The 27,750-nt window shown below is 42.9% G+C and overlaps 2 protein-coding genes across 11 annotated transcripts in view; one reads left to right on the forward strand and one right to left on the reverse strand.

Moving 5' to 3' along the window:
* Positions 1 to 27,750, forward strand: part of LOC5667525 (uncharacterized) — a 386,862-nt gene that overhangs the window by 168,494 nt on the left and 190,618 nt on the right. The window lies entirely within an intron of this gene.
* The window catches only part of LOC1278739 (maternal protein pumilio), a 158,259-nt gene that overhangs the window by 118,425 nt on the left and 12,084 nt on the right, over positions 1 to 27,750 (reverse strand). For 7 of the 8 annotated variants that reach the window (XM_061649819.1, XM_061649822.1, XM_061649818.1 and 4 more), the window contains 7 exons: positions 17,122 to 17,449; positions 15,101 to 15,691; positions 7,810 to 8,042; positions 7,593 to 7,728; positions 7,373 to 7,497; positions 6,932 to 7,283; positions 6,751 to 6,840 (listed from right to left, as the gene is read on the reverse strand). In XM_061649819.1, the coding sequence (XP_061505803.1) occupies positions 6,751 to 6,840; positions 6,932 to 7,283; positions 7,373 to 7,497; positions 7,593 to 7,728; positions 7,810 to 8,042; positions 15,101 to 15,691; positions 17,122 to 17,295 (1,701 nt within the window). In that variant the 5' untranslated portion in view covers positions 17,296 to 17,449. The remainder of the gene's footprint in view (positions 1 to 6,750; positions 6,841 to 6,931; positions 7,284 to 7,372; positions 7,498 to 7,592; positions 7,729 to 7,809; positions 8,043 to 15,100; positions 15,692 to 17,121; positions 17,450 to 27,750) is intronic. The other variant, XM_003436610.2, reaches the window with a different exon arrangement.

Genomic DNA, 27,750 nt, shown 5'->3' on the forward strand with positions numbered 1-27,750 from the left:
GTGTGCCGGAATCTAGGGTTTCTCTTCTTCTTCTTTTGTGAGCGAATCACCCCCGCTCAGCCCCGTGTGATGTGGTGGGAAGCAACAAATGCAAACCGACCCAACACAGAGTAAGGGGCCAAATGATCCTTCTTTTCGGACATACCCGAAGCGAACGAATGTCAATCAATCAATTCGAACAAACGGTTTATTGGTTTTGTTGCACGTATCCATACTGTACTTCTCTTTGTACAGTTTTGCATTTCGTAGACACGTGTAGTTATGGCGACTGAAGCGGATTTCATCCAGATGCAAACGGATTCGAATATTTGAAATGTTTAATGTGTAAACAGAATCCGCTTAGGATTCTCGTTTCAATTTCAATTATTTCCCGATAGACTCGAAGTCCCTTCAGTCGTTATTGCAAGTTTGCTTAAATGCTGACGCGAAAATATCAAAATTATCGCGTTCGCTTTGGAGCTTTAAAACGAAAAAAAACCAAAACATACGAACTCACATTCAATTTTCAGCTTGAAATCATACGATACAACATATACTTAGAAATGTGGCATGACACATTAGATAATGAATGAGCTAGTGCAGAAAAGAATCTGATCCCCAAAGGATCCATTAGACGCTGTCGCCTGGTGGAAAGCAAACGCGAAAGCTAATCCGACCCCTAGCGTGCAAATTACTAATTGAGTAACTTGCTTTTTCATGCAAAACTTTCCTGCACACGATAAACTCGGCCACAATGTGCAGCTCTCTTTCGACCATTAACGATCGGGATAGATTTTTCAAAGCGACGACCGGACAACTTGGTATGTACACACACACACACGATCTGGTTCCCTCTTCTCTCTTCCAAAATGAAACACTCCACCAGGAAACATCCACAAACACGAATGTCACGCGTCGACAGTGCAACGGTTAGGAACGATGTGTGTGGCCTATTCGTTCTCCCCTTCGCTCCTAAGCGGTTCCTCCTCCTCCTCCACCTACGCCAACCCATCACCCAAACGAGGAAAAATGTGTGTTGCATTCAAAATGGCCTTCAACGATGGAGGCGCCTGGTGGCTTTCGTTTGAAGAGTAACCCACATTGCTACCATCGCTGCTACCATTCCTGATGGTTTTGCCCCATTTTGCCGCCCTCGTATCAGGGCGCACTTATACGTATGTGTATCGCAGATAGGGAGAGAGAGAGAGAGCGCACGCAAGGAGCCGTGCATGATGCAGCAAACACGACCCAGAAGCGCATATACGGGTGCTGCGATGAAATGTCATTCGGCTAAGGGTGTGGCAGCAAACTGATTGCCGGTACACTATTATGTTGTCCAACTCACCGAGGCGTTAATCACCAAACGCAACCCAAACAACGCTCGGCTTCCCTGTTTTAGCCGACAACATAACCGTCCTGCCGGGACGGTTTTGAAAAACGTTTGCCAGGCAAGCTAGAAGGAAAGCTCACGGCGCGTAACATTGCAGGAGGCGTTGTATAACATATTACAACATTTGCTAATTAATTCATCCACCGGTAGATAGTGAAGTTGGCCGAATCAATTTCTTCCTTCCCCCTTTTCTAAAAGTGTGTTCGTGTATGTTGGAAAATGTCATTATCATTGTCGCGCACACACTCTCCGATAGTCCACGTACCCAAACACACACGAATATGTTGTCACGGATCGATCGAAGTGTCGTAAATATCATCATCATTAACATTCTTCTTCCCCGCATAAAGTGTGGAGTCACAATCGATACGAGTGTAGGTACTCCGTGGTAGACACAAATAAAAAGCTTTTACCGAAACACTTCCATGACTAGAGAGACGCTTTTCTACCCCTTCCTTTGCCCCCCTCTACAGCGACAGTACTCCAGCGAATCAACATTGAAAGCACGCAATCGACGATCGATTGCTAAGCGCACCAGAGAGTGTACAATATCTCTATTTTATGCACGGGACGGACACGCGGCATTTGATTAATGATACATTTTGCTCAAACCTATTCAAACATGTTAGGTATGGACGGAAGTACCTTTCCTTTGGAATGGAATGCATGCTTTCTCCCGAAATTGACATCAAATTAGTGTTCTCACGTTCAATATTTTAGGCAATAAAATTTTACCACATAATGAACACCGTTCATACAGCACCGTTGCAATATGACGAACGAAAATCAATCATAAACACATGTTTAGTTCATTTTTAATAGATTTTCTCACAACAATATGTACAATAAACTATTCTTTACAAATTACTATACAGCGGTGTACTTCAATTAGCAAAGAATGCAGAGTGTCAATGCCTAAACTATGTTTTTTCATTGGCGAAAATATTATATTTCCACTGCATACTATGACAAATTCGATATAAGATACTTTGATCAACTGTGTGAGATTTGAGTTCCATTGTGGTATAACATTAAAACTGAAGTACAGTACTAGTCGTACAGAGCTTGATATCACAACTCTAAATCCACCAGAATGCTATCCTAAACAAACACCATTACAGCATTGTTCCATGGATGTAATGATCCATCACTGGATCCCGCATTATTCTCGACCCGGATCAAGTTCTATTCCACAATCAATCTTACTTGGCTCTTACGGACTCTCGTTGGCACTCGGACTCGTTGGGCTAGATGACTACCTCAAGGCCTTGCCAGTGTCTTTATTCTTATGAATCAATGCCAACTGGTGGCCTTGCCCCATCCCGCCCATCCTTTGGATCCTCCTCCAACAGAACAACGTCGTGTGTGTGTGTCCATGGTTCTTGGGTGGAAAATGGATTGATTGGACCTCATCATCTCGGTTTCCCTTAGCGAAAGGTGCTCTGTTGCTTGTTAGTATAGCCCCGTACAGCGACACCAGGAGGCAACGACTGTGCTCTAGCCTTATGACTCATCCATTTAATTCTATTTCCATTTCAAATGAATCGGCCCCGCTCAGGACGTCTTTTGAGTGTGACCACAAACAGTGAAACGATATTATTCCACACTGTATAACACGAGGAAAACACAGTGTGGGTGTTCCAGCCGATGCATCATGTCTTAGGTGCTTAGTTCACAATTTTGTAAATTCAACAACTGCAAATCCTATTCCGCTACAAGAATCCGGAAGAATCCGAAATCAAACATCGTGAGCAGCAAAAATATTTCGAAGTTGTAAATGTTTTTCTCAATGTGAAACACATAAATTACAATATTTCATTATTCTACAACTTTTTCCAACCTGTGATTTTCTCCGTACACAAAACTGGTTGGACGTACATTTACATAATCATTGTAATTGTAAAGGACAAAATTGACTTACTAAGTGCATCTAATCCTGATTGATGCGCAGAACATAGAGATCTTGTTCATTGCAAAGATATTTTTCCCTAGTTCTTCCAAAGACAGAAATTACACTATTCAGATCGTCTAGGGTAATCCTAACCCGGGTGACAAAATCAGCAAGCTTCATCGTTCTAGACAACAGATCATCAACGCTGACAGAGCGAGAAACCATGCATATTTGTTTACAGTGGGAGTGATTGATGTTTAAGCTTTGCTCCACATAACAATTGGTACAATCGTCAACAGATAGTAGGGATGCTTCTTCAAATTATCATAATCCGATAGTAGAACGTAACAGTTGACAAATGGGAGCGCTGCTGTTCATGGCACCAAATTGATTGCTACACTAACATCACAGTCCACTGGCCGTCACTGCAGTCCCGGGACGTATATGCACCTATCAACGTACACAAGAATTGTATTGTTGGTCCTAAAAATGTCCGACCATCTATAGTACCGTAACGATTTTTGATCTATTGAAAAAAAGGCCCCAAACGCCTTTTAAATGGAGCAGTGTCACCCAGGTTGATACAAAAGCAAGAGTATGTGTGCCAACGGAACGAATAATGCGGACATTGCATCGTTTGCTTCGCTTAAAAATACCTCCCCAATGTAGGTTGCGCAGTAAACGCCGAGGTGCTTTGTTGACCATCTAACTCCCTCACTCACGTGAGACGGCTCATTCGGTACACCAGCTTCACCCTTTCACTTGCGGAATCAGCTGACCCGTTGGAAAAATAGCAAATATACAGCTGTATATTTAAAAAAACACACACACATACACAAACCGAGAAGGTTTTCTTTTCACAATGTCCTTTAACCGTTGCAATTGAGGACAACGCTTTCCACTCTTGCAGTAAAAGCCTGGCCGTTACGCGTGCTAGGCCTGGCCGTTACCGAGCAGTCCACAAAAGTGGACCGTTCAATTCCGGTAATGGAAAAACAACTCCGTTAAACCTTGAACCCTTGTCATACGAAACATGGCCGGTTGCACGTTCCTTCGAGACTTGGGTCTAAGGCTTGTCTTGAACGTGGCGAGGATAAAAAGTGGCTGGATAAGAAATTTATTGATTGGCGCAATGTAACTCACGGTCAGGGGAAATCAACGATATTGTCGTGCACATTTCGTCGGTTAAAGCTTGACAAATGTTCCGACAAGTGATACAGTATGGGGTGGCAAGCACAATCATGAGGCTAAGAAGCTAAGCTAATCACAAGAAGAGGCTAAGATAAGAAGTACACAAGAAAGCTATAAGCAAAGAACATTCAGGATACATTATGTGTAACAAATACTTTGAAAACTAAAATTACATACAATACTTGTATTAGTAACACGCAAAAATAAAATAACATTGCGTTGTCGATGAAATTTGATTTGGGGAAATGGTGAATCTTAAAAATGTTGGTACATTTTATGATAGAAAACAGTGGACATAGTATATTTTACTTTCTACAAATAATAGAACATACTTTGTTTGGTATCTAATATCTTATGTTTATATCTCTATTTTATGAGACTTTTTCTTTTTCTTCTTTGGCACAACAACTTTTGTCGGTAAAGGCCTGCCTGTACCCACTGGTGAAGTGGGCTTGGCTTTATTGTTACCATAGCAGGATAGTCACAGTCCTACGCATGGGGGCACGGTCTATTAGGAGCTTGAACCCATGACGGGCATGTTGTTATGTCGTACGGGAGTACGACTGTACCACCAGACCTGCCCTATACTGCCTTACCTTTCCCTCAAACTCAGTATATATTTATTTTATAACAATGGGGCCCTTCACGATTCTAGTCAGTTTTTTGTATGGAGTTTGACAGTTGGAGGCTGAAATCATGTAAACACTCCATACAAAACCACACTAAAAAACTAGCCTGCAATTTTCAGTCTAGATTAGTCTAGCCTAAAAAAAAACCAAAATTGAATATTACTTTTTGACAGGACGGGTGAAAACTTTTGTTCAAACAAGCTTTCTTGAGGCTTGACGAATACTCAAAACACTCTTAAAATCTTCATTCAGAAACAGAAGCGATACAAATCAGCCTTCTAAAATTCATACACCATGGGATAAGCCCACCTGTATATAATACTCACTTAGATAGCTGCTCGAAAACTACTATACAATGCGAACAGCTGACAATGCTGGAAATGTTCTAGAAAAACAAATGTTACCCTTTTTACAATCTCAATTGTTGAGTTGAGTTGAGTTTTACAACATGGTTGAAAGTTAACAACGAAGTTTGACAAAAAAAAAAGAAGAATATGTCTCTGTACCGTTCGGCAAGCCAACGCTAAAGCCACCGCAGGCCGTAAAAACACGGAAAAAATAAGTGAAAAATATTTCCGTGGCATTTTTATCCAGCTTTATCTCCAAATGCGAAAAATAAAGAAAAATGGACAAAATGTGTTGTGGGTGATGGGTTACAAACAACAGGGACAGGATTAAAATCATCTATGACGGTATTAAATTACGTATCGTTTAGTGGACAAAACATTTCAGCATGTTTTTCATTTAAATGTAACCAACAAACCAAATTTAATTTCTACTTTCGCATTAGATTATACCTTAATCATCTTTTCTATTAACGTTTATTAGCATTAGCAACGTGCCGATTTTGTAAATGTGTTATTGTATCCTTGAAGATTGTTTTTGCTTTCGTTTCTTTGTGCAATTTAAGCCGAGAAGCGATAATGTTTGATAATTGTATTGAAAAAATATCCGATTGTTTTGAATTGGCAATAACCCAATACAATAATAATAAACTAATCTAAAATACATCAAATGACTAGGATCAGCGTTGGTAATGTTATACAATTAATTTAGTTACTAAACCCTCGATCCAATAAAATAACCACCATTAAATAAGATATTTTGACCGAAACTCGCAAAATGTAACATACACGGAGATTGAAGATAAACGTTCTGTGCACGGTTCGCCCAAAGCGTAGATCTTAAGGACAACCTGGGCATTTAAATTAAGCATTTAAGTATGCGACACTAAAATATCTTTTCAAATCAACTGCCGTTTCATTTTGAATCATAAATGCTCCTTGTCGACGATGGCGCCATCTGTGTGTCAGAATACACAAACAGACATAGGGTGCACGCGTGCGCATTTTTTGTAGAGCTTTTCTAGTGATTCTTACCATATGGTCCTTGTTTTGAAAATAAATCGTGCACCGTCAGACTTTCTTACGAGTTTTAGGGTTCTTTGCTATACAATAACCAAATGCTCCTTTAGATACAAATTTCAGCCAATCATACTAGCGTTCAAATTTGTATTCGCTCTATTCATTATTACAAACGACACCTAGGAGTGTGCCAATATCGTTTGTATCACGCATCAGATGTAGGGTAGGGTTTGATCGTACATTATGTGTCTTTCTTAAATTATTCAAACCTCATTGAACAAACAAAACCCACAATCAGAAACTTACCTGTAGCTCGAAGTTATGCGGTTGCTGCAGCAGATTTGCCGGCGAATCTATTTGACTCGGTCCTTGTCCGTGCTGATTAACCATAGGGCTCTAAAAGGATAAAAAAGCACCCATCGAAATACTCAATCATTCAGTCCTCAACAAGCAACAAACGCAGATGAGTGATGCGTTAGTACTTTACCTGTGCAATCTGCGGTATGCCCCCAACGCCGTTCATCACATGGCTCTGCATTTGGTTCAGCTGGTTCAACTGGTTCAACTGGTTCATCGGATTCATCTGACCGAGCTGACCCATTTGACCCATCTGATTTATCATCTGAGGATGATAGGATCCGAGAGCGGCGGCTGCCGCCTGCTGCGTGACGTCGTTGCCGCCGGGTGCTGCAGAACCGAGCATATTATGCAGCGACGGGTGCTGCGGAAACCCGGATCCGTGTACGCCCGTTGGGTCCAGCATGTTCGGACGTGGCAGCTGCTCCTCGGCCGGCGACGGCTGGCGCGAGCCCGGCGTACGGCTTTGGAACGAAAGGTGACTATCGAGGATTATGGTTCGTTGAGCTAATCATGCGCAGGCTTTAAACGACAGCAAGCGCTGTTTACAGATCTCGTGAGATATACTTACTTGAAACCCTTATCGTCATCAATGCCATTGACCATTACAACGCCATTTGTACCGGGCACCACCTCCTCTTTCTTTACACCATTCGTTTCAAACGGCGAATTTGCTTTGTCCTTATCATCAGAAGCCTATAACAAAAGGAAAGCAACATTAATCAGTCCAGCAACTTTGCCGGCAGCCCAGTGATGCCATTAACGATTCCGTTTACGAGCAGGAGTCTCACCTTGTCTCCATCATCAAACTTCAATCCCTTGAAGCGCGAGTCCAAGCTAGCCAATGGACTTTCCTTGTTTGTCGGGGAACCTCCCAGTACATATTCTACCATCTTTACACCAAGTCCTCCTGTCGAGTCTCGTGGGCTGAAATGTAGAACAGTTTTCGATTAGTAAGTGTTCACAAAATACATGTGCGTTGTCGCAGAGTTCAGTATAACTACTTACCTTAGAATTCCCGTTGAACCAGTCGGATTGGATTCCGCTCCGTGTTGGAAAATACGTCGCGGAGCCGCCAAAATCGCATCGCCCTGAGATGACCAGGTTGAATCGCGCCATACCGGATGGTCAGTGGTGCCGTGCAGTTGCAGTGGTGGAAGAGGGCCAGTGGCAGCGGCTGCTACCTTGACGTCATTGGATCCTCCTTTCTCCCACAATTTCTTGGCAGTTGAAGTGTTAATCTACAATGAGATAAAAATAAATTTAAAAAACAATTAGACAAACAAGCAGATTTCAAGACAGAACAACAAGTCGTTAAAACAAGGAAGCAACAGTACACTACTAAGTGTTTACGTTACATGTAGAGCACCATCATTTAATGTAATGCTTAAATAATCCCGGTAATCAATTGGTATTCCAATTATTCATATGTTCGATAATTTTGCTTACAAGAAAAAAAACAAAACGTTACAGCACACAGTCAGAAGCATATGAAATGTAAAAGAAATCCACATCCATGAGCCGGCGATGAGCCGCGTCGTGTGTTCACCTTCGCGCGAAATCAGTTTATTACCCGCTCTACGCAAAGCTTCCATTTCTTTACTCTGTCTGTGTCTCAGCTGTCTGCAACAATATTCTATGAAACCACACAGCCAAACCTGCCATTTTTGTGGGTTTTTTTTATTTGCTTCTCTGCTATTTGAGCCGCAAACAATATAGGCAGGGTGGTATCGATTCGAAAAGATAATTGCCATACTTTTGCAATTACGCACCGTTCATTTTGAACGTCAGTGTGTCGGAGTGAAATAAGTACAGTGTGATCAATGGAAAATTAACGCATACACCCTTCTACATACATTCGCGTGGCTGTTGTTTGCATCAAAATACATTATTTCGCAAACTTACAAATATTCAGATTTGAAGGCAAATGAATTCAGCGTAAGCGTGTAAGATAATTTTGGTTTATTGTAAATGTTGATCTTTCTCAAGACGATATCCATATTAAACATTCATATGTACTGTACATGATTTGCCTCTCTTTGCCAAGTCTCTAAGACCAAAGAATAACATACAAAATAGTTTTTCACAAAATAAGTGATTTCAGTTGCAGCTTCTACAGGCATCAGTGTCTCCAGCATAAACGTTGCTTCAAACATTCTGCAACCACTACACCACAAGCAAGCAGTAAGAAGTGTTGATGTTTTGCCTCTTCTTCCCCTCGGCTCTACCACAACACAGAAGCGTGTGTCCATGGTAGGTCATTCGAACGATGGCTATAAGTAACAACGAGTTCAAGTTCAGCGCATAATCGAGACGACGGCGCAACACATACTCGCATTGGTGCGCAACAACAAGGTGCCCTCCATTTTCTGCTCCTTTCCTCCTCCCCCACCACTCCCACAAGCAGTAGTCGAAACCATCGTCGCAATATACGCTGCACTCCGCTTGCACTTCCCTTGTTTGGCGCGGTGCGCTGCTGCTAGCGAGTCTAGTGTAGAGTATAGGAGAAGGAGTGCACACTCTAACCGGTTTTGCAGCGTACCATCATCAACGGCCAAAGGGATTTGGTTGGAAGAATCTGTGCCATTCCTAGCAAAATTGAGCCACTGTAGATGCGGTGATGAAAAACTCTAAGAGTTTGTCTAACAAGCTTTGAGGTCTTTGTATTTTCCTTACCTTCTCTTATCGAGGTTCGTCAAAAAGTAACCAAAAATAGGAAAAGAGCCATGTTTTCACTTTGTTGTTTGACAATTCGTGTATAAAGTAAAACTAAAAGAACGCTTTTCCTTCCTTGTGATGACCTCGAGAAGGAGAAGAGATTGCATCTCAACCTTGGCGCGGTGCAACAGACGACCACACGAGACATGCAGCGGGCAAGCAAGCAACGTGATCTGCAGTCCAGCGTCGATTGTGGGTGAGAGGCAAACAATAAATAAAATAAAAGTCACGAAGGTCTTTACCAGGGATCACACGCCGTCAGCCCTCACTGATATCTCGGGTGTTCAAGTTTTTCTTTCGAAACACAGTAGGAGAGCCCTCACACACACACACACATGACGTCCATCTTAATTCTGGGGTGTTGATTGTGGTTGTGCAACGGCGTGAATTAAGCCGCATAGGAAAAATTCACAATCGAAGTTACTCGTTTTGAAATAGGAGAGCCGCACTTGGACCGACTACTTCTACTGTCATCAAGCAAGCATGCGAGTAGCTCTTGTGAATCGACATGTTAAGCAAAATGATACATTTTCCACATCGAGTACTAAAATAATATTAAAACACCAAGAGCTCCCTTAGCTTCAGAATATCGTTTATCAAGCACACCGGAGGCATTCTTGCGCCATTCCGCCGGTATTAACAAATGCGTCTGCATAACTGTGTCAATATTTCGTGTCAAAGGGCGATTACGCTTCGCATTTTATCCAACCAACGGTAATCTATCTGCTGCCTATGCTGCCTTGCAGTTTGCTGTCAGTTCTCTCTCCAAAAATTATCGATTTTACCCAATTAGAATGTCGCATATAATATTCAAAAAAGGTCTATATTTTGTGATGGTATGATGGTCTACATATGAGATGGTACGGTGTACAAAAGATATCCAGAATCTTGAATTTGTTATAGCAAAAAAAATCACAGTATACCCACACCAACATCTTGTTCGAACCTTCCCCAGGGACGCAAAATATCAACCGTACGGGGGCACATATCGATTGAGAGGGCAGCGAACATTCTGAAGGAGAGCGTGCCGTTGCGTGAGAACGAATGAAAATCTCAAAGCGTCAAAGGTACAACAATGCCGGATAGGTTAAGAGCTGTTGCATTAACAATTTATCTTGTTCCTCGACGATCCGAACGTAGAACGTAGGAAGGATAGGTAGAGCAGAAGCATTATCCTTTTTCCCAACCAGCAAGTCAAGGGTTGTTGGGCCTGGGGTTTTCCTAAGCTACCTCGAAATAGTAGATAGCTGACAAAAAAGTTAAATATTAAGAACGAAACACAAGCATACAGACACAAACTCGATGAAATAGTCTAACAAATATCAGTGGAATAGTGGTCTAAGTCGATGAAGCCGACCTAGCCATCATCTGGTCACGAACAACACATGAGAAGCTTTTCTTACCCTTGAAGGACCACCATATTGGGAAATGACACGAAATTGGATGCGAAGAGACACATATACGCAAAGAAGAACCAATGTCGTGCATGGTGGTGGCTAGTAGCGTAAATGTGTAATTACCAATACGCAAATTGAATACATATTTTATGAGCAAGGGTTAATTTTAGGCTAATACATAATAAACAGTAAAAGGCTTTTAACGATATTGCACAGCATCGATATTATGAGTGGCAGGGCATTTATAAATATATCTTCCCTAATCAAACAACCACTCACGTATCAGTTACTGCCATACAACCGTTTCGCAATTAGAATACGAAACGCTCGAATTTGAAAGCGATGCGACCGTAACATAGTGGATGAAATTCTGCTCCGGCTATTGTTTGTAAAAATAGACAACACCCAATACTGCACAACTCGCGAAAGAACATACACCGGGCGCAATCAAAAGCCCGGAAAAGGCAAGCTTCGTTATACCAAGGCAGCTTAACTGATGCAGCACACAAACCATCACAACACGGTGAGCGGTGGGTTGTTGTTGATGCTGGTGGTGTTGTTGCTGCTAATGACGATGATGATGATGAGGATGATGAACCGGCTCACCCGGGTTTTGTGTTATGCTCACCCTCTGTCATCTCTATCTCACGTCGGCGGTTCGCTCTTGCGCTGGGATGCCCGGTACGCTCTCTCGCACCGGGCCCTTTGACGCGCGTTTTCTGTTCTTCCACTCACTCGCACTCACTGCGGTGGTAATGTTTGTCGTTGGTTCGTGTTCGCTCCCGCACGCAACTCGGTAGAGCCGGAGCGCCGGCTGCCCGAGCTCGCGCGTTTGTCCGGCCTTGACTGGAGCTGGTGGAAGCCAAAAACCTTTTGTTGAAGAGCACCAGCAGCACGAGAGCCAGTAGAGGTACACCTCCCCGTACCGGTCAATGGCAACAGAGCTACCACCTTCTCCAGCCACTGTCGGGTTTGAGGCACGAAGTCGCATGCCGCATCCTCTCACGCTGGGTTCGCGGATTGTCTGCAGCTTCCACACCTATCCACACACCTGCTGCCCGTAGCACCTGGCGCCGCGCGCCATGAGAAAACACTCGCGCGAGCACTGGACACGGCAAACACGCACACGGACGCCTATAAATGCGCAACATACACGCCCGGAGGGAGTGAGAAAAGAACTTGGGCCCGTACTGTCGACGGCGGTGTCTCGGCAAATGGTACATTAAAAGGCGAGCCTGTCATTTTCACTGTGTTTTCCAATGACTACTTTGCTCGATCGGCCATGTTTGGCGCTATTGCACAATCGCGTCCACATGTGAGGAGTGAAATCGGCTGCTCTTTTGCGCTAGGAGATGTTCTGAAGTCATAAGCGCAGACAAACGCATAAACGCTTGACACGTTTGTTTGAAATCTTTCGTTCAATCTTAAATGCTATTTTAATTGAAAACTAAAACTCTTGAAACATACATTTCGCTGAGTGTAACAACTACTATTTTAGGCAACTTTTATTCCTGAAAAATAGCAAAAGACCTTATAATGGATCATACAGATTCTAACAAACTGAGACTTGATTGTTAAGTTAAGTAATGTTCTAATAATTTACGTAAGTAATGTTCTAATAATTTTGCTTCTAATATCTACGTTCTTAATAATTTATAATAAATTATAATTGCCAGCGTATTAGGAACATAATCTATTTCCTAACTGCAATAGCACATCATCAAAACTGTTGAAGCGCATTCATACGCCAAATACTCACTGAATATGAGCAATAGGCAAACATTTTTCGCAAAGGTTGTATTAATTTGTATTTAGAAAATTTGTATTAAGAACTGTCATAGTCGTGAGCATAATAAAATATGTGGAAATAATCAGCATGATATTATTCGAGTTTGAAACCTGAACAAATAACATTATAAACAGGCAAAGTATAAACCATAAAGACAAACTACAAAATGGCCCAAAGAGGGCTATATTAATTGGATCAATAAGATGGGCAGCAGCAGCCAACGAGCGCAAAAGTAAAACAAAAAGTATTCTAATCAAATCACAACCACCAAATCCGGCCCAACGTTCTGACCAACACAAAAACAAAAAAGACACACACGCGCGCGCAAGAAATCGTTACGCTTTGCTGCGTTCCTTTTTGCCTAGTGGCCGCCAGCAGCTACCAAAGCAACGGGCGCCGCCTGTCATTGTCCTCGTTATATGTGGGGGGGCTTCACAAATGGTGCAAAAACCCCGGATACATAGCCGGTGTTTAACTTTTTTGCGTGATTTTCACAGGCGCACTTCTGACTTTTGGGAGCGGTTGCTAGCAGCGAGAACCCAACACTTGGTGCTAGGTTTGTTTTAGTCTTCGACATCAGACCGTGGAAAGCATGCATTTTCTTTTTGATGAGTTTAGAGTTGAGCGAGCCAACAAGCAGACACAGCGCAGTGCCGTGACGAATTTTTAATCAACAGAAGCCGGCCTCCCCAACCGATGTGGCTGTCTGTGTCTCACAAGCAATTAAAAGATCATTTGGGTTAAACAAGGCAAATGAAAAATCCCTCAAATTAGACAAATGCTTGTACAGCTCTCCTTTGAAAGCTTAATATCAAATTTGGCTACTTTTTGGATAAATTTTTAAATAAATCCTTAAATAAATGATAAATACATTTAACACAAATGTAGACCTGTCAAAGAGCTACAAACTGCCCGACTCAGGTGTAGCAGCCCGATTCATATTTAATTGTTTTCCGAAGATTCCCCGATGAAACTCAGCAATGTGTGCAAATAACGCAGCATCGATTTTTGGACTCCTGGTCCGGAATAGCGCGACCACCCAGGCGCATTTTTCTCACAAACATTAGAATCGGAGCATCATCCATTGAATCAAAAAAACAATAGCATGAATGCGCTTTAGAGGACGCAGCTTAAATAAATCTGTTTCCGATTTCATCCTCCAGGCTCTGCATCGCGCACCCGCACCCTTTCTGCTAGACATGGTCTCCCCGGTTGTCTTCCCCTAACCGCCCGATAGTGTACCCCGCCGACGGATAGGGTAGGTAAAAGAGCAGGACGATAAATTGCGCCAGTTGACATAGATTATTTTGCACACACACACACAGTTCTTCTACCTTTCGCTTTCTTTTTTGTGCTCCTCTCATTTCCGGCGCGCGTTCGTGCGCGCCATCCAAATCAGCCTCCCCTGCCCGCTTCACCATGCATCATACACCACTATGTACCTTTTCGTACGGTGCACCGTACACCAGGCTCGCCCAAACCAACCCACTCACCAAGCAGCAGCATAAAACGCAACGATGGGTTGGCCTCATTTCATTGCAGCAGTGCACACAACCCCAACCTAGACAGGGGGGAACACGAATCCGGGAACAAAAGTATGAGTTTGGGGTTGGTTTGGGGTAGCTTTTGGTGTCAGCATTAATTGAATTATTATACTGTCACTATGCTACTGCTCTTCACATGGACACTTCTAACAACCGGCGGGCGCGAGAGGTGGTGGTGGTGTCATCCAAGCGGGAATCGATCCGATTTTGTCCGGTAAGTAGACTCCCTTCGCCGGAGCCTTTTTCGAACGGGTCAACGTCGGTTAGGTGCACTGCACTGCTCGTTTGCTCGTTTTTATCCAACGGCAGAAACCGCTTGCCTCATCAGAACGCTAGAATCGATAGCCGCATGCCAATCGCATCATACCCGCCTTCGACTTCAGAGTGTGCCGGATTCTGCCCAATTCGACCAATTCGCACAATGGGAAAACCTACTTTTGTTTATCGTAACGAAATGATTTAAGTGCCAACATAGCTCCAAAACACACGCTTCGTTCTGGGAGAGTTGCATTAGAACAATCCTTTCTGCTTCGGTATCACAGTTCCCGTTCCTATCGGCCGTGAGAAAAAAAAGTGCGCAACAAAGACGACGTTGCCAATTTTACGACGATAAGCTTTTAACGCCATAAGACATAACGCTGCGATAAAGGTGTATAAAGAACAAAGTTAATTGCCCTCAAAAACTCCATGCTCTTGAATTTTCGCAGACCTTTGAAAGACCTTAAAGCCATTATTTTGGATAAAATACAGATTTTCCACCGTTCCCCCCAAAGGATAATAAAGCTGACCGCTCTGCTCTGTAAACCCAAACTGCTCCCTCCATTTATATATATATTCTCTGCCACACCTACCGCTGAGTTATTGCGTGGAATGTACTGGTTTTGGGGGGCCAGCACCGTTCCGTACTGCTGACTGCCGCTCAGATACACGAGCTGCTGCTCCGGCATGGGCGGCTTCGGTACGCCGACACCGTTCACGTTCACGTTCGGCGGATGAAGATGATCGTACATGCCGCCCTGCATTGGCATCTGCATCGTCGGTAGGCCTCCGCTGTTCATCGTCGCATGGTTCAGCATCGTCTGATTTAGATGGTTCTGATGGTTCAGATGGTTTGCCATCTGCGACGGATGGTTAATCATGGGCAGCTGTTGCTGCTGCTGCTGATGCTGATGCTGCATCTGCTGCGCCTGCTGCAGTTGCTGATGCTGTTGCTGCTGTTGCTGCTGCTGTACCTGCTGCTGCACCTGATGCTGGTGCGGCTGATGGGGATGCTGCATCGGTGGCTGCTGCTGAAGTGATTGCTGCTGCTGCTGTTGCTGTTGCTGCTGCTGTTGGGCTACCTGCTGTTGCTGCTGCTTTACGCCGGGTACGATCGGTGGTGGCAGCAGACCACCGGGCGTGTTGTTCGTCAGTGCGGGGTTGTACTTCCACTTGTCTTGGTTCTAAAAATGCAGAAAAGGATTGGAAAGCAATTAACGTAAGTAGGCGGACAAATAGGGAATTCTTAACTAGCTCGACAATCATTTAGTGTAGATGAAATGTATAACATTCTCCATGTGCTGATTGTAGAACAATCGTTAAATGTAAGTCTTCATCACAAATTGGAAATATTAGCCATAAGTTTAATTCGAGATAGCTGATCAAGAACAAACAGCAAATATGTATTAGTAGTATAAGGTACAAGCATTAAAAATGCATCAGATTTCAAAAATATTCAAATTATACTCGTACTAGCAAATGTTCTAGAAAGAACTAAAAAAGGGTGTATTTGCACGTATCTGCAGGTGCTGCTGCATCGTCCACAATTTCGACCGTAGGTGGAGTGGGGTCATATCTTGCATGTCGTTTAAATATGAACCTTTTTCCACTCTCTCTCTCTCTCTACCTCTACCTTTACGCTGTTATCTTCTGTTCCATTCGTTTATTATGCTTCTACTGCTCTTTTCTACATCCCACCGACGCGCGGGGCTATGCTGCTCACTCCTTAATTTGCATGCTAGGGAACGTTTAATCAACCCCACGACCACCCTCACCCCCGTCGACTTCACACACAAGCGTCCCAAACAAAACGGCAGCCGAAGAGCCGATCGACCCAAAGGAAGACAAACGCCCAACGATTTTACGGCCATTTTGTGGGGGGGCAACATGGGCATAGCGGATGGTATAAGTATTCATTTTCGTTAAGTACTGCATCGATGGAAAAGTTTTACAAGCACGCAAGCGAAGGATCTATTAATGCTTCAGGCGTGGGTCCACGAAAGTTATCAAACAGTAACATAGCATTTTTTTTTTGAGTAATGGAACTAATTTTATCGGTTTTATTCAGTGCAGTATTCTTATCTTTGAGTCGTTATCCGCCATTAGAATTATATAAAAAAATAGGAATCGTTTACCACATGAATTACCACAAATAAAACTTGGATCAATGATTATGCACACAAATACAGCAGTGATTGATATACACACACCAACAAACCTTCTCTGTACTGTTCTAAACCGTGCGCAGGAGATACAAATCGTCTCCACAATTCAAACACGGATTTCTCTCAGCACTATTAGCGTCTGACAAGGAGAAGTATCTCCCATAACACTACCACATACAATGTTCCGATTATTCAAACACACGAAGAAATAACGTTACACATTTGCAAATGCACAGCAAATACAGGCAACCCTTATCATTCAACATTGTACTACAATGAAGAAGCAGGGAATTACAAACCCCCCTATGCAGCCGCACCATTTACAAGCAGAGCCAAGCCACATGCATGCCACGCATCCGCATTCCCCCATCATTGCATGGCTTCCGTCTCCCGGCAAGTTAATAGAAATGTCCACCATTCGGAACCGGATACATGGTGGCAATACTCACATCGATAATGGTGTCGTCCCCGGAAGCCCACCGGGACTGCTTCTGTGCGAACTGGTTGAACTCGGTCTCGTTCGGATGCCGCTGGAACACGTAGCCGACGGCGGCATCGTCCTGCGTGCGGATCGGGGCTGCATTGCGTCCGCCACCGTCGTCGTGCCCACCCAGTAGCTTCATGCTGCCGGCAACTGTTTCCGGTACGATCGTGGCCGTCGTCGTCGTCGTCGTCGGTGTCACCGTTGTTGTCTTGGCCGATGCCCTTTACTTTGCTAAAAGCGTTGTTCTTGTTCGCTGTTGCGTGGGACTATCGATCGGCGGCAACAGTTCGTTCCTATTGCAGCGTGGAAGACGAAAAAGAGAGAGAGCGAAAAGCCATTAGATTAATGAGTGAAATATGGATATTATCCGCAAAGCTACAGAAAAAAAAGAAAACATGTACCAACAGGTTAAAACGACACATTGTCCCTTTTGTGGGCTCGAGATAGCAGTAACGTCAATTCAAACCACATTTATATCAACTTCTTGTACATAAATATGACGTACTAAAGCTAACAACTATAAATAAAAATCACAGAATATTCCCCGAGCATCCTTTGGATGGCGGAAATATATCGTCGAACCAGCGGCCCACGGCCACTCCGCAAACGATGGGGATGGTGGCACACAAAGAACGCCGCATGAGAAAAAGTGCATCATAATGCTTCGGAAAGCCTGCTCCATTGGCATTAGGGACAGATGTTGCTGCTGTGCAGTAGCTCAATACCTTGCCTCGCTGCATCGTGCCCTGAGGAAGGCCCGAGAAGGAGATATTTTCCGGGTAAAGACCATTGCCGCAAATGAGGATCAAGCCGCACTCGAGGTGGTGTGTATGCGCACAGTACAACAAGGCAAACGACGCTGGTAAACTGGACCAAAGAGCAAACACGGATGAGTATTAGTAGTGTACCGACTTAAACACCACTTCCTAGGACAAACAAACAGCGTCCTTCTGGAAGGTGGACCTATTCTCGACAGCAAATGCTGGGGCTGGGGTTGAGATGATTATATTGAGAGAACCATTAACTATTGCGTATTGTGAGCCGTAGCTGCAGCGTCGGAAGTGCAATCGGAATTATTATGGCTCGATAATACAGTGATACATTTCAGTGGCATTATGAGCATAGAAACGCCTTGAGCTGATGCTGCAAATGCGGTCTATTTCTGTTCTACTTTGCGTAGCTTTAATGAATTATATGAGGATAAATCTGTTTTAGCAATATGTAATACACTCGATGCATAGACCTGCAACGGCTTAAAAATGGGAAGGTTTTAGTACTTTATGAAGGTTGGTATCTCTAACCGATTCACCATCATAGGTAAACTATCCAAGCGTGAAAATGTTCAAGATCTGCTCAAATCCGAAATACAGTTGCACATAGATTTTCTTCACAGACATTTGCCTCCTAATTTTTACTAAACACTTTTTAACTAAAACACTTTTTTGCCGTAATGCTATTTTTTTTAAATGAGTTGTAGTTGAATTTTTAATTGCAAACAAAATCGTTTTTTAAATCGCAGGATTTAAAAGGGGCTAACTGATAAAGCCGGTATGATGATATGAGCCGGTCTCGTAGTACAGTCGTCAACTCGTACGACTTAACAACATGCCCGGCATGGGTTCAATCCCCAAATAGACCGCGCCGCCATACGTAGGACTGACTATCCTGCTATGGGGGGAATCAATTAGTCACTGAAAGCCAAGCCCACAAGTGGGTACAGGCAGGCCTTGACCGACATCGGTTGTTGAGCCAAAGAAGAAGAAGAAGAAGAACTGATAAATTAATAAGGTGTAATCTAAAGAAAAGTCAACTTCATCTTATAAAAAAGGAAAAGTCGTTCAATGTCATCTATACTAAAGATGTACACACATAGTAAGAGTAAATGAGATAAATTTCCAGTGAATAGTTCTAAGGACGATCTGATTTTTGTGGCTCATACTGATGGGTTTTGTACTAATTTATGGAGTAGAAGAGTCAATATCTAATCGGTTCTGCCGACCAGGGGAGTGAGTGAGTTGAATCGTTAAGCAGCAAAAAGATTTATGTTATGCATTCTTTTTTATGAATATTTAGATTTCTACTCTTTTACTGTTTCTATTCACTTAAAAGAGTGACTTTGCAAACTAGCTTTATGCTATCATAATCATCGGGATTTTGCTTTGATTGAGCAACTGTATGATACTTAGATGAAATTCATCATTGACAAAGTTAAAATAGGTATTTTGGATCTATTTTACTTATCGGTTGACTCATAGTGAGACAGCGTAGAGGTAGAGGATGAAATCTTGTTAAGAGACATCAGAACGCAAATAGTTGTTTCAACAATCTTAATTGAAATAATTCATGCAGGATTTTCCAAGTCATTTTCGTTTGTAAACTTTGTCATTCATCGCGTGCAAGATGTTAATCCACATCAATCTTATATTTCATTTCCATCAGCATATTTTTTTATTTCTTCAGCATGATTTTCAACACGTCTGAAGTTGGATTGATTTTGTAATGTGTTGAAAATCATGTGTAAAAACATAAATTTTATTATGAAGCAAATACACCATTTGACAGCTGTTGAAAAACATCTTGAAGGCGGGGAATAATTATGTGCACATTCGAAAGGCGCTTGGAAAATCCTGTAAGTCATTCGATACATTTAGTTCTATTTATTGTCCAACTCAGTGGCGGATCTAACGGTAGGCGGACTAGGCGGCCGCCTGGGGCCCCGTCGATTTAGGGGCCTCGTAGATCGCCATTTTACAGTATGCCGTATAGAGTACTAGCGACAAGGCCCCCGGAAGGATGGACGTTGGGGCCCCGAGGCTAGCGAATTAAGGGAGCCCCCGATACCCTTAATCCGCCACTGGCCCAACTCGGTCTTAAACAGGATGGGCCATGTTTAACGAATGAATGAAACTTTTTTAAACTTTTTGAATGAATGAAACGTAAAGCATTTGACCAGACACTTGATTTTCAATACATCACAAAGCACTGTCAAACTCTATCCAGCCTGAGGCGTGTTGAAAATCATTTGGACGAACTGAAACATTGTGGTGCAAATACAACTTTTGACAGCTGTTGAAAACCATCTCGCAAGCAATGGAAAATTATGTAGTCTTAGGGAATTGACTTGGAAAACCCTGTAAGAACACACAAAAAAAAAACTCCCATACACCCTCAGCTCAGGTCGAGCGACAAAATCGATACCCAACAACAGAGCTCGGAAGCAACAGAGCATCATCGAAGAAGCAATCCGACCCTTCACCACCCCGCTCCCCGAACTCACCACCGTAGACCACGGCACCGGGAATAAAAAGAGCTGTGCGAGCCCTCAGAACAACAAATCCGCACTCGCTAGATGCAGTGCGAAATGAAAGGGAAACATACAACATAAACCCACACACACACGGACGCATGGGGCACATACACATTCGCTGCGGTGCTATACACATGGCGTGTGTGTGTGTGCGCGCTAGGGAGCAGCAGCCTTCATCTTGGATGGAAATGGAAAATCGTACCAAATCACCGTCAAACAGCCAGCGCGTTCTAATGCAACAGAGTGCGCGCCCGCACCGCTGCCAGATGATGACGGCGGCCAGCAAAGATGATGAAAGATTGAAGAACATCAAATGGTGGTGGGTTTCGGAAAACGAGATGGGGGGCCCTATGCCAGTTGCCGCCTGTTTCCGGCGGGGCCACACCAAGCCAACCGGCATGATTTCGATCTAATTTGTGCAAGAGAAGTGAAGGCTCAGGTGCGCCAAAGCGCACATCATATCGGAATCCAACACCAATACCATCCTACACAGGGCTGCTTCTCATATGCCTTTTCCTGCCTCAATGGGGTAGCAACTACATCATTACCGGTGGGAGAAGTTTCCAAATTAGTCCTCGCGCTGTGGAAGCATCATAAAAGCGGAACACGCTTCCACCAACACAACACAACACCTGGGGGGGAGAGCTCGCGAAGAAGGCTCGGAGAAGCCTCGGAGACGACCAGAACATTCACGGGTCATTGCTTGTTCTTTTCCACTGCGCGAGACACAATCCGCGGCGGATCGATGGAAAAGGAATCGGACGCGATCACACACGGGTGGTGATGCTGGCGGCAGTTGCTGGGTGGCAAGCAAAGCGAAAGGTGATGGTAAAAAAGATTGAGCACGATACTCAGGGCACATACACACACACACACATGTCAGAGAGCGCGCCAAGACAACGAGCGGAGAAGAAAAGGGAAAGAGCGCGCTAAGAATGTGACGGGAAAGAAAACACACGCAGAACACATTCTTACCGTAGCCCCAGAGCGCGCAGAGCAGAGCAGAACGTGTGCAAGGCGCACACCACAATGCGGCAAAGTGAACGGCGGATAGGCAAATTTAATGCTACGCGCAGATTTGTGTTGTGTTTCTTCTTATGCTTCTTCCCTTTGTCCCCCCCCCCCCTTCCTTCCTTCCCTTTCACCGTGGCCATACAACGTTTTTGCCGCAACGGAACACAGGTGAACGAACGAAGCAGCCACGGCGGAGCAGTGTCTTCGGTCGAGCCTATACATGCGCCGCTTCATACGTGTATGTGTGGCGGGGGGCAGGGTTGTGTTGTGTATATTGTACTTGTGTGTCCGGGACCGGGCGCTTGGAGTGCAAAAGAAGGGAAGTTAAGCCATTTGAAGTTTATCTACCACGCTACTCAAGTGTAAACTTCAATTCACTTTCTCAGTCTATCCCAGGTTCTCGCTCTCGTTCTGGTCTATTCCCTCTCTCTCTCTCTCTTTTCCTTTTATTTTCCATTGTGAGTGCGCTCTCTTGTGGCTTTGCGAACGAAAGGCACATTCTAACGTGCCGGCAACTGTCATGCTGCTGCCTCAATGAAGACGTCAACCCCTAACGAGCAGTGAGGCTTTCCCGGGGTTTGGAGTGCGCACTGGTTTGCCATAATTCCAGAGGCCTGTCCGGATTGAGAAGAACGTTGCCCACACCCGCACAACAATCGCTGTGACCCGCAATAAAACCGTCCATCAGAGGCACCTCGCAAAAACGAGCAATATTCGGGCAAATTCTTGGAGCTAGATTTGTGCACCCAGCCGAGTTCACGCACTCACTCATTTCTCTCCCTTACTCTCACACAGCGTATACTAGGATCGTTGCTATATTGGTGCAGGCATTGGTGTGGAACGCACAGCGCAAGATGGTGCGCTCTACACCTCCATCTTGCCATAGCTATCGGTGACAGGACAATGACAACGTACCGTGAAATGTCAACTGCAGTCATAGCAGGGACGGGACGACGAGCAGCATATGCGACACACGCACAAAAAAAGAATCAGGAAGACGGCAGAGAACATCAATTTTCTACCCAAATGTTTCGAACGGCTCCCATACACGCTTGGGATCATGCGTGAGACCGCCGGGAGAAAGGTACACGGGAGAGCGGAAACGCGTGCTAATGCCATTCGGAAATCGTTGCATTTGACGTTCCACGAACTGACAGCAGCGTGATGGAGCAATACTACTTCGTAGCATTCAGAGAAGGTGTTTTTATTATTATGATGTACGACGTGATTGGGAACATAACATTATTCCAAGTTGGTTTGGTGGGAGAAATGTGATCGGGCTACAGTATATTTTTCCTTACAGCAAAGCGCATCTAGCTAGGTATCGCAGCTATATTTTAAATAAAAGAATTATTATTCCTGTGAAGCCAGCAAACAACTTTCCATAAATACCAGCAAAACCAGTAGAAAGTGCACTTTATAACATATGATATAAAATAATACCACCTATTCTGTCAACAGTTTTAATAAAAAGTCAAGATACTACAGGATCTACCAGAGTTGGAAACGTAAGTTGCTTTAAAATTACAAGATTCCAATTTAAATCAAACTCCATTAACAAAAAAAGGTAAAGAAATTAAGATATTAAGTTAAAAACTTTAATGTAGAATAACAACAACATTGCTCTTTGAACCCAGGACCTATTCATGTACTTTAATCTTATTTCTGTTTAATAGTTAATTTTTAATATTTGTACATTTACACTAATTCACTAATCCACTAATCCTAGCCCGGGATTTTACAGTAAATTACTATGATAATTTCTCAGTACATAATTTATCCGTCAACTGCATGTCTAATCGTAGAAATGTAGAGCGAGGTTGAAAGATATAAATCAGTATTTCCTAATTAATACATCTTTTTTACTGTACACACTAGTGTTGGATAAATCTGATTCAGATTCATGAATCTGAAATGATTCAATTAATCAGATTGAATCTGAATGAATCTTTGAAATGATTCAATGAATCAGAAGCACGGCATCTCGAAAGATTCATGAATCTCAGAAGACTCATACATCTCTAAATATTCATATATCTCGATAGAATTCACGAATCTCTAGAAAATCCTGAATTTCAAGGGATCCATAAATCTCCAAGGATTCATTAAGATTGAGTTTTTCAGTAGTTTTCTTCTTGGCGTAACTTCTTGGAGACTTCTTGGCAAGTACCACGCAGCCGGATAGTTTGTTTTGTTACGGGGAGACGGTCCATACTTGAACCCATGATGGGCATGTTGTTTGGTGGGATCGCGTAAATTCAATATTTTGAAAATTGCACATCTCCAAAGATGCATGAATCCTTGGAGATATATGAATTTTTATAAATCTTATAGATCAGGGGTCTCCAAACTACGGCCCACGGGCCGCATGCGGCCCTCAATAGCCTTTAATGCGGCCCGCGATGACTGGGTGAAGGTTAAATTAAATAGCTTTCTTTTCTGACTAACCAATCAAAATTTATTTTTTTAATTCTGGAAGACGAAAATCAAGATTCAATAAAATAAAGCTCCAGAAATTTTATGTATTTTGCTAGTATTTTCTTATTAAAACAAGATTTGAACTTCCACCCATTCTAAAGGTAGCGTCAAAATGGTCCTCAACAAAGTTGATTGTGAAGCAATGCGGCCCGCGAACTGAAAAGTTTGGAAGATTCGTGAATCGTTGAAGATTCATGAATCCTTGGAGATTCATAAATCCATTAAAATGACTAAAATGATAATCTTTGAATATTCATCAATCATTGAAGAGTCGATTCGAGATTCAAATCACTCACCACTGCAGATTCATATGAATGAATCTTAACGAAAGATTCATGAAACCCAACACTAGGACAAACATTTTTTGAGCAATATTTTGCGTTGGTAAATCATTAAACGTAGTGGTATAATGGTTACTTCGTTTGCCAAAAAAGCTGAACCTTTACCAATCCTTAAGTATCATTTGGTGGAATTTCGTATGAAATGGAATATATAATCCATTGTTCCATTTCCTGAATTGTCCTGAAAGTAAATTTGTACATTACAGCCCATTTAATTTACATTACCAAACATGTAATATAATGCATAAACCACACCATTCTTCATATCTTCTATTGATAATTTCATTCCGGCATACACACACGCGCGTTCAAACTCGTGCTTCCTTCCGGAATATTCCGCTCCAACCCTTTTTAACCCTTTTGCTTTGTAACAATGCTGATTTAAAAGTAATGTGCGCCAGTCTGAAACACATAATCGAATAAACACACCATAACCCCGGTTGGTGCGCCCGGAATGGTAAACAGAACCAAACATGCCCGTCCACAAGGCGTGTATAGGTATCAACCCACTCTGTTCTCCATTCGTTGGTCTTGCTGCGCCACTGCCACTCTGCCTGACTGCCGGAATGGGATTAAATGACATAGGTCATAAATAATCCCGAATGCATATGCCCCCTCGGACATGTTGGGAAAAGGGCTAGGCGCGCTTGTCGAGTTCCAATGTATTCCCTAAGGATGTATTCCCACGGTTATCTTGATAATGGCCTTACACTTTTTTTTAAACGACTCGTTAGTGCGCCTACTTGGCGTAGGTGATTTGTTTGAAGCTTTAAGTGAGTCTAGCAAGAATTCTATTGAAAAGAAACACTTCATTTTTCCTGTCGTTTGGAACATCCCTTTCACTGCAAGGCGAAATTTCGCTGTTTTATATGCGTAATTTTACACTTAACCAGTGGTTTGAAAACGCCAGCAATTTTGTTATCATCGAAGAAGACATTTTGAGCGACATTCATTCCAGTCCATTAGCTCAGATCCTTGCGAGCTCGATTTAGCTCGTAAATTGTTTAACTAAATAGTGTTACACTGCACCAGCATCAGAACAAACGGCACGGAACCGTCCTTATCATCGCTCAGTTCAATGAGACATGCAAAAAAAAAGCAATAGTCGCATCTACCAGCCACACCTGACACGAAGGGCGAGTAATGTTAGCGCATTATTAGTAGCGATCGTGCCAATTGCACAAAACCCATACAGATACTTGCACAACGGTGCTAACACTGCTACTGGTGGGTGGTGTTGTGCGTTAGGGGAAATTACCCGGAGTGGAAAGATGATTGACGAGCGACAAGCATCATTGCATATGTAAAACGTGCCATTTCCACCAGAGATTGCTGGATAACGCTTTTTTTTTGTTGTCCCACTGCGCAGTTGTATCGGACACATCTACGTATTGTAGAACGATATGCATTTTAAAATCATACCAATCAAACAGGACTAATGTAATATTACTTCAGCTATTTAACGGTAAGTAACAGCCGGTCTGGTGGTACAGTCGTCAACTCGTACGACGTAACAACATGCCCGTAATGGGTTCAAATCCCGAATAAACCGTGCCCCCATACGTAGGACTGAATATCCTGCTATGGTAACAATAATTCAAAGAAAACCATGCTCACTTCATCAGTGGGTACAGGCAGGCCTTGACCGACAGCGGTTGTTGTGCCAAAGAAGAAGAAGAAGAAGAAGAAGAAGAAGAAGAAGAAGAAGAAGAAGAAGAAGAAGAAGAAGAAGAAGAAGAAGAAGCAACAGCAATCCTTGTATCATAATTGATGCTTCTACTTGATGTATCGTTCTACACTATCCCGGCATTACAGGGTGTTCTCCAAGTCATTTTAGAATGTGCACCTAATTATTCACCGCATTAAAGATTTTTTTCAACAGCTGTCAAATGGTATATTTGTTTCAAAAAGAAATTTCACTTTCAACACATGATTTTCAACACATTCAACAAAGAACTGTCAAACTCGAACCAGCATGAGTCGTGTTGAAAATCATGCTGGAGAAAATAAAAATTATTGTGATGGAAATTAAATGTTAGATTGATAAGGATTTACATCTTGCACGTGGTGAATAGCAATGTTCGCATTCGAAAGTGACTTGGAAAACTCTGTATACAGGATTGTACTAAATAATGGAATCCTTACCACGAGGATACGATTGGGAATTGATCTACTTGAGGCTTATAGAGGAGGAGATGTGCCTTAGACCATCCAGTCACCCCATATCTTCTTATCTATTTACTTATAAATTCTACCTCTGAATTATAAATGAAAACATATGTAGCATATCTGCTATACAGAACTAATTATAATACACACTATCAGCTATAGACACATTGGAAAGCCAAATCACACCATTGTAACACATTCATTATAACACACTCAGTAAATCAGATCATACCATACACACCCGGAAGAGCTCAGGCCACACCGTTCATATAAAAACAATTGTGACACACTTAACAGAACCAACCGAAACGTACAACATAAACAATTGTGACACACTTAACAGAACCAACCGAAACGTACAACATAAGCAGGAACAGTTTATGCATTATAACCCAAAACAGGAACTTAGTGACAAGAACCATCGTTCTTGTCAACAAAAGACAAACGTAACTAGCTGAGTGAAAACAATAGCTTTTCAACATACAACCCGGAACCAAATGTGAGAAACCCTTAACTTCTTTTGAGTATAAATAAAACCAACTCCGATCATGGCAGGTCAGATTCGTTCGGACTGTCAGGATAGGACTATGCCCATCCTACATCTATCGACTTCTCATTTAAAGAGTTTAGTTATGTCCCCCTACCCAAGGTAAGGCCTCTAAACTCCAACGTTTCCAGTAAGGGAAACCTCCTAAAGGTTTCTATGATCGCCTGGACGATCAAGTGTCGAAAAGTCCGCTCGAACGAAGTTTTAATCCACCTCGGCTCATGTCAGTAAAAACTGACCTACCGCGACGGTACTCGAAGTACAGTTGTACGATCATCACATTACATGGCGACCGTAACATCATCCGAATATTACATGGCGACCGTGACCTTAATCTGCAATCGACGGGCAGAAGTATAAACAAATTATTTGTGATACGTACAACGGTAACGTACAGCAGTGTCGTGCTAACGCATCAAATAGTGTAAAAAAACGTGCGTTTTTGACCATAACCGGTATACGACGGAAAAAATGTCAAATGTGCAAATTTGTATTGAACAACGCAGCTGGCACAAGTGACCCATATATAAAAAAAACAATAGCTATGAATGAGCGATCAAAAGCAAGTACAGTGTGGTGTACAAAATGATAACTCAGCGAAAATATAAGTGGTGAACCGTTTGAAGGGCGAAAAAAAAAGTGATGTACAGCAATACAAAAAAAAAAAGTGTTGTGACAACCTTCCTCAACGTGCAAAAATGCAATAACATTATGAATAAACCCTTAAGCGATCAGTTT

This window comes from Anopheles gambiae, chromosome 2 (genome assembly GCF_943734735.2).
Source record: "Anopheles gambiae chromosome 2, idAnoGambNW_F1_1, whole genome shotgun sequence".
Taxonomy (NCBI): Eukaryota; Metazoa; Arthropoda; class Insecta; order Diptera; family Culicidae; genus Anopheles; species Anopheles gambiae.